We start from the raw sequence: 16,228 nt of genomic DNA, 5'->3' as shown, positions 1-16,228 counted from the left end.
CACGTGTGGGGGGCCTTGGCCCCTGCCGCTGTGAAAATGGGGAGGTGGCTGGGCCAGCCTTCCCCAAAGTGCTGAAGACACTTTCCATACTTATGTGTGCGTACGTTAAAAAGTACACGATTAGCCTATCGAACCCACGGTGAAATGGATGCTGTTGTGCCACAGCTAAATTTAGGCACATTTAAAGAAAAGAGAGTGCAGACGTGCCTGGAAACGCAGTGGCGGGCTGCGAGCAGCCACGCGGCTTCCCCTGACGCCAGCTGCCCCAGACCATGGCGCTTTGGGTGCCAAGTCTGAAAACCTGCTGTGGTCACGGGGGACAGAAGAGATTCCCCTTGGGGGACATTTATAATGGGCAGTAGCGTCGCTGACAGACAGCAGGGGGAGGGGTGGGGCAGAGCTGCCCTTGGGGTCCCCTGGCATTGAGGATGGCTCGACGGACATCCCGCCATGCCGTCTGCCCCCCGCCATTGCTGGGGTACCGTGCCTCTGGTCTCCACCAGCAGCGTCCGCCCGAAGGCTGGCACCAGACAGATGTCGCCTGACATCTCTGTGGGGGATTTGCTTTGCCCTGCTTTGCGACGACCTCAGCCCTCCCCACAACACCCCTCTCCCCAGAAGGAAATCACAGGGGGGCCTGGTGGTTGTGTTCAAACCTTAGTGGTGCCAGAACACGCTCCTCCTACGCAAACGGGAGGTGCAGGCTGGAGCACCCCCGCCCTCCGCACCCCGACAGCATGGACAATCCAGACTTTCTCTTCCTGTTTTCCGAGTAGGTTTGAAAGTGACCTTCAGGCCATGACTGGCCGCCCTCTGAACTGGTACTGGAAGGTCATGTGGGCCGGCGTCAGCCCACTGCTCATCGTCAGCCTCCTGGTCTTCTACCTGAGCGACTACATCCTCACGGGGACCCTGCGGTACCAAGCGTGGGACGCCTCGCAGGTACCTGCTGGCTCGGGAGCTTGGGCCTTTAGCGTCTGAAACCAAGGAACTGGTTCCATGGCGTGGGCAGGTTATTTGTCATGACATGGACACCTCACCCGGGTATTTTAAAGCTCTCAACCCGAGGCAGCAGAGCTGGGCTCCGAGCTTTTCACCATGCGCAGCAGTAAACAGAGTAAGATCCCCTGCGGGACCTCGCAGCGAGGTACTGGGTTCCTGCCTCCCCGCCGTGCACTTCTCCTGGACCAGCAGGCCCTCCGGCCTCTGTCCACTTGGGCCTCCTTAGGAAAGGCCGAGCAAGACTGGACAGCGTGGCCACTGACCCCAGCCCCTGGCCCCAGCTGGAACAGGCTCCTGAGCCCTGTGGGGACTCGTGGTAACACCTGAGTTGCAGGATCCTGAGAGGGCCTGGCTCCGGGTGCGGCTGAGACAGAACAGGCTCGCCCCGGGTGCTGGGCGGCCGCTGTCCGGCAGACAGAAAGGCAGAATGTCACTGTATGAGTAGCCAGCACAGCCGCCTCGGTGCATTCCGCCTGAGGGTCGGCCTCACACAGACACATTCTCCTAGAAAAAAATTTGGCCAATTTGGATTTTTTTCCTGTGGGGAGAAGACACTGTCCTTTAGCATACAGTGCGTGTGGTATGCGCAGAGGCGGGTTGTGAAGGGCCCAGCGAGCCAGCTCCACGTGACCGGTCAGGGCTGGAAGGCGGCCCTCCGTCCGGTCCCAGCAATGGTGCCCGCCCCGCTTCTCAAACTGGTGTGGAGGGCCGTGGCGTCCTCTGTGTCCACAGCCGACCGACTCTTTTGTAAGATGCGATAACGATGCAGGACTTGAAAAGTGAAATGGAAAAAAAAAAAGATATGATACAAGCGTCGATTATTTATGAGATTCGACTGGCACAAGCGTATGCTGTTCAATGGCCGAAACGGTTTCTAGACGTTTCCTCCCAGTTTCTGTACTTGTCCGTGCAGAATATTTTAGACTAACAGACGAGTAACCAATGAAAAGGTCATGGGCTGGGCCCTGCAGCATTTTGGTTTATAAACCGGACTTCCTGGACAGTGAACACCTGTTCCCCTGGGCATGGCTGCCCTGTGCTTCCTTTGTGGAAAGATGGCATGTATTGACTTTTTGGCCTCATTCCTCATCAATTTCAACATATTTACGTTGAGGGAGACATCTGTCACCTCACCAAATAGATCCAGGCGCCTGAGACCACAGCTGTGCTATTTCCAACAGGGTAGCCACTGGCCACATGTGGTTATTTAAATTTAAATTTGTTAACATTAAATACCATTTTAACTTCAGTTCTTTAGTCTCAGTGGCCTCGAGCACCACAGCCACCTGCGTCTGGTGGCTGCCGTACTGGACAGCACCGATATGGAACGTTTCGATCATCCCAGAAAGTTCCATCGGACCTCGCTGGGCTAAGGGCAGCCCCCAGATGTAGGTGCATTGCACGGTGCCTCCAACGCAAGGCCCCTGGCTAGCCTTCTGCTTACTCTTGGCGGGTAGCTCCGAACAGTGGCTCTGTGCACACTGGCGAAGTGTGTGGAAGAGAAAGATGACAAGGGGCGTCAGTGTACCCTTGCTGGTGAGCTGGGGGGTGGGGCCCGGGGCCAGGAGGGCGCAGTGCTCTGTGGTTCCACCCGGGGAGGTTCCTCCTGCTGACGCTCAGCCTCTCCTTCCAGGGCCAGCTCGTGACCAAGGATTACCCCGCGTACGCGCTGGCCGTCATTGGGCTGCTCGTGGCCTCCTCCACCATGTGCATCCCTCTGGTGGCCCTGAGGACTTTCGTCACGCGCTGCCTCAGGAGGGGAGGAGACACAGCCCACGTGGCCTGAGAACTGGGTTCGCAGAGGCCGCCGTCCGCGGCTCACAGTAGTCTCACAGCTACTACTTACAGGAGGAACCTCCGGCTGCTTCTTCAAGTATTTACTCCAGGAGTGCTCAGCCCGCCATCGTCCTGAGTCTATAAAGAAGGATTAGGAGGGTGTGGAGGAAGGAGACCCCCTCGGGGGAACCCACACCCCACTCAGAAGCGGCCCCTCCCCCCCTCTGCCTTCCTCCAAGGTCCATCATGCTGCCTCCTGGTCACCCAAGGGGCAGGTTTTGCAAGGCCAGCCTTGAAGACCATTGCTTTCTTGATTCTAGGAAAGACCTATGACTTGGGCACGGTATGAGCTGGAATTTGACTATAATTTTTATGGAATAAAATGTATGCAGTTTTTTTTTTCCCCTAAAGAGATTCCAACATATTGGAGCGCAGTCATTTGTAGATCAGTTTGAAAAGTTTTTTAAGCGCCCAAGACGACAAATCCGAATGACATTGGTGCAGAATTAGTTCTCTTTTCTTAGTCATGGCGAACACGCAGTTTCTGTGTTCTCTCAAGCTGGTAGGATAGGCGGGGCCATAGAGAAAGAAGGCCTCTGTTTGGGACCTACGAAGGGGCTCACTTTCCCCTAACCCGACGTCTCTCAAGGCAGGTCCAGGACCAGTCTTCTCTACAAAAATTGTCCAATTACAGTTTGCGCCCGCAACCCGGCTGCCTGCGGCAGGGTCACGTGAGGCATTAACGCAGACCGCCCCAGCCCCCGGAGGCTTCGTTTATTGGATGAGGATGAAAGTGCATCCAACTTCCCCATAGACTTCACCTTGTATTGGGCGCGGTGGCCAACTCCTCGTAGGAAAGACCAAGAATTTTAAATTATTTATCTGTACATAAGTTTTCTAAAATGTATATAACTCAAACAGAGCATCTTGTAACTGAAGGCACAGCAGAGTCATGACAGAGCGTTCACCCATCGTACAACTGTCTCCCGTCTTTTGTTTTTTTTTTTTTAACTGCAGTAAGTAGGTCAAGGTTAAATCTAAAGTGAAAGGGGCCCTTCCTGCTCTAACATTCTGTGCTTCGCTGAGATCACGGGATCCAGGGAAGTTCCTTTGGGTAGATGTGTGCAGACAGCTTTGAAGACGCTTTAAACACTCAGCTGGTGTCTTTTTACTTTAAATTCTTTTCATGCCACGAACTTCCTGGAGCGCTAGGAAGGGCTCCTGCTGTCTTGAAAACCGCCATCTTATGAATGCTTCCAGCACCACCTGATGGCCAGTTTTAAAAAGATCACTTGCCCTTATGGTGAATGAACTGGCATTTATTTACCCCAAATAGGCAGTCCCCTGATTTCTCATCAGAGGTTACCTTAGCGTCGGAAAACCTCGGCTACCAAGGCTCACTCGATAGCAAATACATGGGACGGGGTCTGGTTCCTGAATCCTTAGAGATCAGTCCCGAGCCGTGGTCACGGTCCTACATCACGGGCCACCCCTCCTGGGGTCAGACGCCAAATGCCAGGTATCCCCAGGAGCGTAGACACAGATGTCCTAAATCATTATTCACAGTTACTGTATTTCAGTGGTCTCCACCTCATGGCCCATTTGAACCACCTAGAAGCATCTAAAACCTGGATGCCCGGGCCACGCCCCACTTAAGAAAGAAGAAAATTATGTGTACATTTAGGCATATTTACATCAAAATTACCTTTAAGGGTCTAAAAGCATTTTTGAGCCTTTCCTATGGGGTTACAGAGTAACCTTTGCTCACCAAAGTCAGATGGAAGAAATCTCACTATTCATTGAATAATGTGCTCCAGACGAAGCCCTCCCAAGTTTCAGTTCAGTTTTCCCCTGATTTCTGTGAAATTCGTGAAGAGCAGAATGTTCTCAATAAATCTCTTAAGTCAGTAATAAGTCTTGTCTCAAAAAAATTCTTTATTGACTATGTTTTAGGTACTTCACAAAAGTGGTCATCTTGACATTCGTCTACCCCTCTCCAGTAAGCTGGAGAGGAAAAGGGACATTCCATCCCTGTACGCTTAACAGTAACCATGGCGACAAGGCCAAATCACCAACTCGAGAAAGCTTTCTATTTATACTGGACACATAAGGACCGTTGATTTAGCTCCAAGAAATCGGGTGGGGAAATATTTGACTTTTAAGCAATTGCCATCATAAATAAAACCCTGAACGAGTATATCTATAGGTTTGTTTGTTTGTTTGTTTTTGTCATTTACTGGCTGCCGTTTTAAAACTTCTCTCAACACAAGATGTCTCCTCCTTATGCAAACACACAGGCTAATTGGGGGGGAAATATAGCAATAAAGAAGAGGAGGGGACCCATCCAGACTTTTTTTCTATCGCCGTTTCCATTTCTACCTCCTGGTGTAACCAGTGACAGTGCGAAAATGCAGGGTCTGAAGACGGCCGCCTGCGGAGATAGGAAGAAATGGGAAAGAAAAAAGTCCCAATTGTCTGGATCTAAAACAGAAAACACGCCCTTCTGAACTCCTGCAGACTCTCTCCAGCCCTTCTGAGAGGCGTCCTGGGTGGTCTGCCCATCTCGAGATCTCTCTCTGGGCGAGGCCCTGCGACAGAGCACAACGGGTCAGAGTGTGAGCTTAGAACTGTGCCCGGGGCGGGGGCAGAGTGTGCGTAAACTGCGGTGCTGGATTTTTGCATGACTCACTGTACATGGAAAAACAAATTCATGGCGTTTCTACTTCACAGAGGGGAAAGCTGGGGCAGAGGATGAACTAACTCACTCATCGTTCTCTATTTAACACCAGTCAGGGGAAGAAAAAACAAACAAACAGATTTAAATATCTCTTTGCAAGGCAAAAAGTGCGTCTACAAATATGAAATCCTGAACCAGAATTTCGTGACCAGGTTCTTACACGCGAGTCACTTTTCTTTCTGACTATTGCCCACCTGCCTAGGATCAATCAGCCTTTGTTGAGGTCACCAAAGGGTATATTACAAACCAGTCCGTGGGCAGGCGCTGGGGACGGTGCCGAACAGGACGGACATGGTCCCTGGCCTTTACGTCACTTACCTTCTGGAAGAGAAGAGAGACAGTGATAGATAATGAATGAGATGATTACAGACTGTGATGGTGTCTAAGAAGGAAATAAATGGGCCAAGGGATGGTGCAAGAGGGTTGGTCTTTCAACCAGTGGTTGAGGAAGCTTTTGTGAACCGAGTTTTGAAGGAGAAGAATGAACTAGTTATCAGAATCGCTGGAGGGTCCGTCTAGGCAGAGGCAGCAGCAAGTGCAAAGGCCCTGAGGTGAGAATGGAGAGGGGAGGGTGGAGGTGAGGCCGGAACAGTAGGCAGGGCCCAGGTCACATGGGCCTTGGAGGCCGCGGTGAAGAGCTTGGATTTTCTTTAAAGAGCAACAGAGCCCCACTGCGGGTGCAGGGTGGGGCCCCGCGTGACCTCGTTTACACGAGGAAGATCACCGGTAGCTGTGGAGAAGGGATGAGAGAGGCGTGCAGACGGGGAAGCTGAAGAATCAGGAGCTGCTTCAGAAAGCCCAGGGGAGAGATGATGGTGGCGTGGACTTGCAGATGGGTCGTTTCCTAACCTCAGAGTCTACGTTTAAACCCATCCCTAGCAGGAGCTTAAAATGAGGACACAGAATGTAACACTTTAATGGATGATACTTCAGCTTTGCACAGCTAGAATAATAAACAGGCAACAGCCACGCATCACTGAAAATGGTGAATGGAGGAAGATGAACACTTGGACCTTCAGCTAAGACATTAAAACAAATTCACGCTCAGAATAATCTGTAAAAGGAAGTGTTAAGAACAAATAGGCCACCTGACCAGTTCACCTGGGACCCGGGCATTCATCAGAGTAATTATACATGTCACGGCTCCTTAATAACTGCTCACCCATCCCCACTGAACTCACGTTCTTGTGAGCTCTGCAGCGCATCCGGCTGGACATCAAGAAAGCACTCGCACCTGTAGATCTACCTGCGTGTCTCAGCAGGTGTGTGCGTGCATGTGTGCATGCATCATAGGGAATTTCCATATGGATGAGAATCAAAGAATTTATGGCCAAACCATCATGTTCAAACTTAGCGAGGTTCAAATAGAGCCCAGGTTTTTCAACTGACGCCAGAGTGCTCCTCCCTGCCTGCACTGCAGGGTTTTGTAAGCGAAACACAAGCTGTCACGGTTCTGTGCCACCGTGGGGGGCGGGATGGGGTGGGGGGGCTCGCCTGCTCCACCGTGGTGGGGGGTGGGGGGGCTCGCCTGCTCCGCAGCATGGGGCAACCGAGCCGCTGCCACAGTGGTCCCAGCCTAAGCCTGGCCGCCCGCGGCCACCGGCCCCTCCCAGCACTAGCTCCGAGTGCGCTTTGCATTTTCCTCTCCTTATTGGCTGTGGTAGCAGGTGGCTGGGGCGATCCTCAGAGATCCCCACCTCCTGGTATCCATGCCCCTGTGTAGTCCCCTCCCCCCCGTGAGGGAGCCGGATCTGGTGACTTGTTTCTAATGCATATAATATGGCAAAAATGAAGGGACGTCACTTCTGAGAGGGGATTTTAAGAAGGTGACTTCCACCTTGCTGGCTTTGATGACCTAAAACACCATGTCGGAGTGCCTATGTGACAAGAAACATATTTTAAAGATTTATCATAATTTACCTATTTGGATAATTTCTTCTGACGTCAGGACTTCTCAGGCAAGCTGAAGAAGCCCCAAACCGCTCATTGGTTTGTCGCTTCCCCCAACAACACCCCTCCCCCCCCACATCCCGCATTTCTCCCCACCGGGCCGATGTGGGCTTCATCCCATTCAGCCAACTCAAATCCTCACTGCCACAAAGAGTAAATCCTGTGCCATCAGGACTGACAATTCTGCATCAGATGACTCTGGGGACAATTCCCACCACTGACCCTCTCCCTACCCCCGCCCCCATCACTGGAACCTGAGTGGGACAAAGCTTTCCATTTCGTAGCTACAAACAAGACTTAGAAGAATAAATAAATGACTTAGATAATACACCGAATTTCATTCACACTGAAGTGTAATCGGGCAACCCTAAGTGCAGTTTCTATTCTCTCCCCTGTGGATGGAGGGGGTTCCAGGTCGCCAGGTGCAGAACACCTGTGTCAGGGGGCGGGGCCGGTCGCGGCGGGGGCGGGGCCTGTCCCGGGGGTGGGGGCAGGCTGCGAACTGCCCATGAGCGCTGTGCCGGAGCCCCAGCCAGTGCGCGCGGGGGAAGTGCGGTCCCGTAGAGAGCCAACCAGAGACGGGTGGGATGCGGTGCAAGGCGCTGTCGCACGGGTCCGGGTCCTGACGGGGAGCGCGTATCCCATTCCAGAAGCGTCTCCCGGGCCCCGCCTCCTGCGTCCATCTCAGCGGCTCCTTCATGCTCAGACCTCCCCGTGGCCAGGAACACTTTACAGTTTGGAGCTGGGGGGACAGCAGCCATCTTTTCATAGACATTACACTTTACTCAAGCTTCCCCCTGGTTTTATAACTAAAAGATAACTATAAGGATAAACACAATGTCTTAAGTGATCATAACTGCAAAATAGCATTTGAGAAGCTAGTTTGTTTCCTTATGTTGCCTAATTTTTCTATAATGACCACGCATTATTTTGCATGATTTTTAAATTCTAAAATAAAAAAGAACACTCCTTTCGAGACAAGTACAGGAACAACACCAACAGTGGTTAGAAAAGAATACATTTTATTCTCACTTCTGGATGTACAGGACATGAATTTAGAAATGAAATCACTGAAGAATGACACCTGCCGGTCGGACACACCATCGGCTCCCTCCCGGCAAAGCGGCCACGTCGGCCCTGCGGATTTGGTCATTGTTACAGTTGCTGAAGGAAGTTCTTAAAGTGAAACGTCCAGCAGCATTTGAGTGATATGCTACAGCAGGCCTGAACTAAGCTTCAATATCTCATCTTTGGAAAAATTATGCTTATTTACATGTTGAGAACAGGTAGTTATAATTACTTACCCTATTGTGAGTTTTTAATGACTGATTTTAAGCTACAGTTTTCCAGCGATTATTTCCTTTAGTTTCTAAAAGCAACAATTCTTATTAATGTTTATAAAAGACAATGTTGAAAGAAAAAGGTAAAAAAGGTAATGTTGAAAAAAAAGTAATGTTGAAATAAAGGCGCTTTTAGAGATTTTCAGGAAAACAAGGTACTACTTTTGAAAAAACTGTACATATTTTCAAGCATGACACAAATATCTTAGCAATCTTTAACTGAACTGTTTTAAGATAGTGGCAATTATACTACCTTACATACTTTTCTAATATTTAAACCTCGTAATTACAATTTGAATATACAGTCTGACTTAAACCTATGCATAGCTTCTAAAGCATATTTTTCAGGTTTGTTTTTACACATAAATTAAAGTTTACGTTGGTCCTTGATTTGGAGAACTGTAACTACCCGGAAGCACTAAATTTTAGACACACTTATTGAGAGCTAACGAAAAACTTTAAAGAGCGAAGAGCATCTCAACAGTACCATGAGTGGGGAAGCAGCGCCCGCCTCCGAGCGCACGGCCGCGCCCAGCACGAGGCCCCCAGGGGCCGGCCTGCCTCGGTGAATGCCCCCAGGGAAGCCGAGATGGCTGGGGCGGGGGAGAAGCAGCTGCCCCACCACAGCACTCTGCACACTGAGCCGATCCTCACAGCAGAGGCAGCTTTGGACCCTTAGCATAGGACACACTTTACATTCTTTGATTTACACCTTTTACACTTCACCTGCTGGCCCGACTGCAACAGTCTGAGCTGGTGACCTCGGGGGGCAGCCCGGCCGAAACGTCAGAGGATCCCGGGACCCGTTCTCTTCCCCGCCCTGAAGTCACAGGCTGTTCTGTCAAATTTGATGTGTGTAAAGTACATTTCATAAACAGAGCAGAGTTAGCTTATTATTAAACTTAAGCCCAAAAGGTGTGTGAAAAGAATGCCTGCTAACAGCACCTGCTTCCACAATGACAAGACTGAGCTAGAAAAATAATTTTACTGTTTTAAATAATGAAAGAAGCTAGATTTTTTAAAATATATTACTTATTCTGCAACAGAAGATTACATTGACAATGGATAGATTCCTTCCATTCTGTGAGCTGAATTCAGATTATGCTTTAATTATAGAATAGCTTCAAATGATAAATACGACTGTCCCGACAGTAAAGAGATCATCAAGGCAGCGACACCAGACCGATTCTAAGTTATCACCCCCACGTGGAGCACAGGATGTGCTTCTGGATAAAGGCCGAAGTGGAAAGCGGGTCAGTAAAGACTCCAGTTCTGCATAACGGAATCTTCCAAGCCGAGCCGCTTTCCACAGACACAGATTCAGTCTATCTTTTCTTTCTGGACTAATCTGGGCGCATCGACAAAATCTTTGCCATTGTAAAGAATGATAAAAAATGTTCCGATGCTTGCAACGCCCCAGAAGAGTACGTAGGCCAGTGTTTCTGTCCAAGTGTCACCTGTCGGTAAAAAAAAACAAAGAGCTGATGAAAATGGTTTCACTGATGCTGTTTCGCACATCCTGACACCATTAAGAGGTTTGCTGACACGTCGACAAGACCCTGCGCCTCCAGTTTACACCAGGAGTTCCCGGACTCTGGCTAGCACCAGAACCCTCTGGAGGGCTGGCTAACAGGGCGACAAGAGTTTCGGTCTGGCAGTTTGGGGTGGGCCAGAGAATCTGCATTTCTAACAAGTTCCCAGCAGCCAATGCTGCTGGTCCAGGGGCCGCACTTTGAGAACCACTTGACGAAACTATTTCGTGTTATATCACACAAATAATAATTATTACTTTTAGATTATATGCTTTAACATTACATTTAATTCATAGTCCTATCTATGACGGATATTAGCTACTATCAAAATACCTACACAAAAAATAACTACAAAACATACGTGCTTCAAAAGTTATGTATTAAAGTCAAGTGTACAAAACAAAACTCAGTAACATTTTAATAACACATGTAACACAACTCCCCCACGTGCATTTCTGTCAACTCGAGTTCACGAGGGTTGGCAGCGGCCGGTGCGCTAAGATCAGTTCTGTCCTACTCCTTGAACGGCCGACCCCTCGTCGCCTCTTCCCTGCACGCCGGGAGAGAAAACGACGGCCCAGACTCTGGCCTAGAGCCGTAGCCGTCAGAGATCAAGCTGCACGATGTCCTACTCTCTTAAAAACCAAAGCAGGGGCCAGAAATCAGACATTATCCTATCTGAACATCACAAGGCTCACTATTTTATAACAGGTAACTAACATGAGATGTTACCATCCATAGCATCAACCTTTTTACTCAAAAACACATCCAAATTTGCATAACTGCTAATTTTCAGAGCTCTAGTCTTAAAATTCTTGGGCAAAGGAGAAAGGCAGTTCCTCCCCAGCCCGCCCTGGGAATCGTCCGTCTGTCCAGGCTGAGCACTTGGTCCTGACTTTCCGGCATCTCCAGAAGTTTCAAAGGGAAATGTGGGTATATAGTCCAGAAAACACAAAACAGATCAGAATGACAAAACTACCTAATTCAGCAGTGGAGTGGCTCCCAGAAACCAGCACTAGTGGGCGGTGTTTCACAGTCAGAGGGTTTAGGGAGTGAGCTGAGGTCGGCCTCTAAGGGATCATGGGAAGCACTTGCTGGCTGGCCCTGTCCCCTTCCCTCCTGCCCCCAAAGCTGACACAGGACCCACAGTCATGCCACATGGTGAATGAACCCTGTGCCCTCGAGCCCTGAGCCTGTTTTGTACTGAGAACTAAGAATGGTTTTTCCATTCTTAAAGACTCGTAAGAATAAACCACAGTGCAACAGAGCCCGTGTGTCGTTTGCAGAGTCTAAGACACTCATCTGACTCTTTTCAGAAGTCTGCTAAGTCCTGCTCCAGGGCACCAACAGGGCCATCCCGACCCTCTGCTCGACTGACTGACCCCTGCAGAGGAGCCGGCTAGGCTGGGCTGGGTGGGGCTGGGGGCTGGGTTGGAATTAAAGAGTCCTGAATTCAATAAATTCTCACTGAGGACTTACTACATCCCAGACCCAGGAGACAAAAAGGAATTCACACTGCCCTCAGGAAGCTGCTGATCCAGTGCGAAACACAAAAGAGGATGCAAATCATTACCACACCAGGAGAAATACAACAAAGAGGTACCTCTACAAAAGGAATCCCTGGATGCTTGCAGGTGAAGGACGAAGGTAAGTGCTGTAACAGAGCTGCAGGGGGCCCCATGGAAACCAGAAAGGGGGTGGCGCCCTCTGTGTGTGAGAATAAAGGGGCACTGTGCATGTGAGGGGAGAGGGGTGGCGGGGGGGGGGGGGCGGAGCAGTCCGCAGGGTTTCCTGAGGGGTCTGGCTCAGGCAGGCTGAGAATCCTTAGCCCAAGGACAAGTCCGCTAAGGGGGCGAGTGAAGACCAGAGGGTGTGTCTTCCCGAGTGCCCAGGGCTGCACCTTGAAAGTGTAATACAACCAAGCCACAGACTCCAACTCCCAGGGCTGAGCACTACCTACCTAATGGAGACACTTTAACCTTAAATGCTTATCAACTTAGTAACAGAGGAGGATACTGAGGAAAAAGAGAAAACCGGTAAAGTCCTTGTTAGAGCTCAGTTCTTCGGCAATTTTGCTTTCAATTTATTAAAATTTAATAAGTAACATATATCTATTATTTGACCAACAATAGGTGGTGGGTTAAATAAATTATACATCCATAAATGGAATACTTTGCAGTTCTTAAAAGAGCAACAAAAAAATTAAGGACATGGAGAAATGTTTATATTGCTCAGTGAAAAAGAAAAAAACATTACAAAAAAATGTGTGTCTCACTTTTGAAAAGAAATCACATACTTATAAAGATTAAAACATTAATATGTAAACAAGGTAAGCTTACCTCTGGGAGGCAGAATGATAGTATTCTTTTTTTGTCTGGCTGTATTTTCTATAATTACTATATGTTACTTTGGTAATAAGAAAAAATATTTTTAAAATCTTAAGTTAAAAAAAAAAACAAAAAATACTTACTGATCTACTAAGTACATATTTTTCCTCCAGTTATATCTAAGAACTAATCGCATCTGCTACTTTACCCATTAAATTTAACTGGGAAACGTCAAGTGTCCAGTAGACTCAGAAACTCAAGACGTTGCACAAGAAAGTTCTAGAACATGAACATGAGAACATGAAATAAGAGCAGACTTACCGGCCATAAGCAAACAGATAATGCACATTGAAAAGGCAACAACCATGATAATAGGCAACTGGAAGAGAAGGGAAAGAGAAACCATCACTCACGAGTGCTATCGGCGGTGCTGAAAATGCTATGCTTGAAAACGGACAAAGCTCTTCTGCAACCTGATACACAAAATATATTGTTTTTGGCAAAACATCATTATTTAGGGGTTCAATCACAACTGTCCAAATCTGCAGACCGGCTGAGTGATGAGATCTGAAGCAGCAAGGCTCGCTCCAGACCGAGGGGTGTTGGGTGGAGGGAAGGCGCCCAGGGGAGGACCCGGGCTCTAGGCCACCCCGCCCACTGGAACGGGACCCCAGAGAGGCTCTAGCAAAGTCCGGTGAAGAGAGGAGTTGAAAAAGAAGAGACGTGCCAAACACAGGCCGGTGTACCTCATTTACTGTGTGTCGCCTTACCGCGCTTCGCAGATACTGCTTTTTTTAGGAATTTAAGGTCTGTGGCAACCCTGCGTTAAGCAAGTCTATCAGTGCCATTTTTCTAACAGGCTCGAATGATGGTGAGCATTTTTTAGTAACAAAGTATTTTTTAATTAAGGTGTGTACCTAGTGTTTGACATAATGGCATTGCACACTTAAAAGACTACAGTATAAACTTTACATGCGCTGGAAAATCAGAACCTTTATGGGACTCTGTGACTCTCGCTTTACTGCGGTGGCCTGGGACCGCACCTGCCATACCTCCGAGGTGTGCCTGCACCCTGCCTCCATGTCACGAGGCTGCCTCCAACAGTCCCTGAGCACAGGGGAGTGGAGTCTCCTGCAGTGAGAAGCCTTCCGCACTCCCTCTGCTAATGTGACCTCGCAGGAAAAGGATGTGCAAGAGAGAGTCAAATAGGAAAGAAAAGAAACGCTCCAAAGTTATCTGACTCCTCTCCCAGATCTCGTCCTTGGGGGAAACCTAAGTATCTATATTCCGTTTAGAACAACACATAAGGTTTTAAGTCAAAGGGAGCTGGCACCATCTACGCCTTCTGACAACACTTTGTTAACAACTTGAAAAACATTAAGGTTTCTTACGGCCAGGAATTTCAAATCCCTTGGAACACTTAAAGGACTGTGAGAGTCTAATTCGTCCACTGAATAGTTCCCAAGAAACAAGTCTATGGCATCCTAGAACAGAAAGAAGAAAGTTATTAACGCCCAAATTAGATGTGATGATATTACTGAGGAATAGCAAGGACACAGCCACCTAATATCCAAAAACAGCATCGAACACATACTTACTTGTCTAAATCCATCAGAAAAGTTGTTCTTGTAATAGCGTATCAGTGAGTTCCAGCCATCCTTTATAAGTCCCAACTGAGTTCTCTTCCCAGTTCTGGTTAAAAGAGGTTAAGCTTTGAGTTACAGATTTGCATATTAAATTCTTACACTGTTTTACAGTGTGAGCATAAGTGGCCAGTAAGTATGTGGTATGGAGATACAGGAGTCACAAAGATTTAAAAAATCAACCCTGAAAATAAAAAGGAAACACCTTATAAAATAAACCACAATCTCTTTCTAAAATACTACCAAAGTAGGCACAAAGCGGGAAAACACTCACTTCCAGCTGCAACAAGAAACGGGAAACACACAGCCGGCTAAAGCGGTATGAAACAGCAAAAAGACTAAGAAATCTCATTTTGCTCCTAGGGAATCCAGACGACAGGAAAAGACCCAGCCTCGTCGGTGACAGGCTCAAACGTTCTGGCTCCGCTGCCCAGCGTCACCCTGGGAAGTGGCGTCAGAAGCATCTAGTGCCCGTTGGAGGTGCAGCACCCCAGGCCCGCCCAGCCCTGCCGACCCTGACCGGGTGACGTGGGGGCACAGGAAGTCCTGAGGGGAACTGAGAAGTGTGGTTCTCAATCCTCACTGGGCATGAGAACCCCCCAGGGAGGCTGAGGGCCTCCCTTCTGCACGGGCCCCTCCCCTAGCCACCTGGATGTGACTGGTGACTGGCGGGAAACGAGGTCCTAGTGCGGCTGTGAGGCCCCAGGACTGCAAGCTGGGGACCCGGACAGCTACCGCTATCTTGAGAGCATGGCCTACCTGGTAAAGTCAGTCTTCAAGGCGCCGGTTCCCGCGTACTGTTTGGCACAAGCATTTGCGTTGTCAGCCCAGGCTGTCAAGAAAAGTAAAAACCGGCTGATAATGATTAGAATGACAACCAGAGTTCTAAATGCAAAATATTAACTTAGTTCAAAATTTGAGTAACTTTGCCTCTATTAAAAAATTACCTACCATTCTTGTAAATCTTCTCAAAATCATCTTGTTCTTCAAGCTTCTGTCCCACATGCAAAACTCCTAGTCTCTGAAATAAGAACCACACCCATGTTTACGTGTGGTACATAACAGCACACATAACTTAGAAAAAAAAGCAGAGTCGCCAAGTCGCCACGTGGCTCCTGGCTGCAGGGGGAGATGCTGTCCTCAGTCCTGTCCTGCCCCCGCAAGGCTGCAAAGCCCCTCGGAGGGCGCCCTTCCCCCTGTGCCCCCCACTCCCCCTTGAGGCCCAGCACCCCAGGAACAGCAGGACTCCCTGTCCTCAGGGAGACGAGCGTCGGGGAAAGAAAAGCTCGTGCAGGATTCCGGCCTCTGCTTCCTCCTCCTCTGCCGTCCCCCAACCTTCTCCTGCCTTCGCCCTTCGCCCCGCTCACAGTTCACTGCCTGCAGACTTCGTGCCCCCAAATGTACCCGCTAACCCAGGCAGGGACCCTTTGAGCACTGGGTGAACGCCACACACTCACCCCACTAACTGCACGTCCACACAGCCCTCTGAGGGTTCCCGGGCACCCTGAACACCCCACGGCCTCTCCTTTGGGTTCACCAACCACAGATTAGGAACCCACCGTGGCGTTTGTCACCCACCTGCAACCCTCTCAGAACCACCATCTCCAGTGCTCACTTCAGACACTGGGCCCCTCCCCCTCAGATCGGGGTGCTCCACCCGCCCCCAGCACAGGAGCCACCCTCGACCTTCACTGGGGACCAACTCCGCCTCATTGGAAGGGGACAGCACGACTGGAGCCCACACAGTGGCAGGCACGGACGCGAGCCGGGGTCCTGCCGGGGACCCTTGGAAACCGGCTGGGGTTTTAACACCACATTCAGCACGTGAAATAGTGACATAAAGATTATAGAAGCTACTTAAATAGGTTTTTGTTACTCGGTCTTGGAACCACCATTCCTAATATTGTGGCTGCTGAAAACC

The 16,228-nt window shown here is 49.4% G+C and overlaps 2 protein-coding genes across 4 annotated transcripts in view; one reads left to right on the top strand and one right to left on the bottom strand.

The window, feature by feature from the left end:
* SLC6A20 (solute carrier family 6 member 20) overlaps positions 1-4,689 on the top strand; it is a 31,726-nt gene extending 27,037 nt beyond the window's left edge. Inside the window, exons 10-11 of the mRNA XM_016141339.2 lie at positions 777-942; positions 2,636-4,689. Coding sequence (XP_015996825.2) covers positions 777-942; positions 2,636-2,788 — 319 coding nt within the window. The 3' untranslated portion in view covers positions 2,789-4,689. The remainder of the gene's footprint in view (positions 1-776; positions 943-2,635) is intronic.
* Positions 4,690-8,466: 3,777 nt separating this feature from the next.
* SACM1L (SAC1 like phosphatidylinositide phosphatase) overlaps positions 8,467-16,228 on the bottom strand; it is a 49,326-nt gene continuing 41,564 nt past the window's right edge. The window contains exons 15-20 of one of the 3 annotated variants that reach the window (XM_016141335.2): positions 15,259-15,328; positions 15,067-15,139; positions 14,263-14,356; positions 14,056-14,148; positions 12,986-13,043; positions 8,467-10,262 (exon numbers count right to left, since the gene is read on the bottom strand). In XM_016141335.2, coding sequence (XP_015996821.2) covers positions 10,126-10,262; positions 12,986-13,043; positions 14,056-14,148; positions 14,263-14,356; positions 15,067-15,139; positions 15,259-15,328 — 525 coding nt within the window. In that variant the 3' untranslated portion in view covers positions 8,467-10,125. The other 2 variants (XM_016141336.2, XM_016141338.2) reach the window with 2 other exon arrangements.

This window comes from Rousettus aegyptiacus, unplaced genomic scaffold, assembly GCF_014176215.1.
Source record: "Rousettus aegyptiacus isolate mRouAeg1 unplaced genomic scaffold, mRouAeg1.p scaffold_m13_p_4, whole genome shotgun sequence".
Lineage (NCBI taxonomy): Eukaryota > Metazoa > Chordata > Mammalia > Chiroptera > Pteropodidae > Rousettus > Rousettus aegyptiacus.
This window is presented reverse-complemented; position numbering and strand designations above follow the sequence as displayed.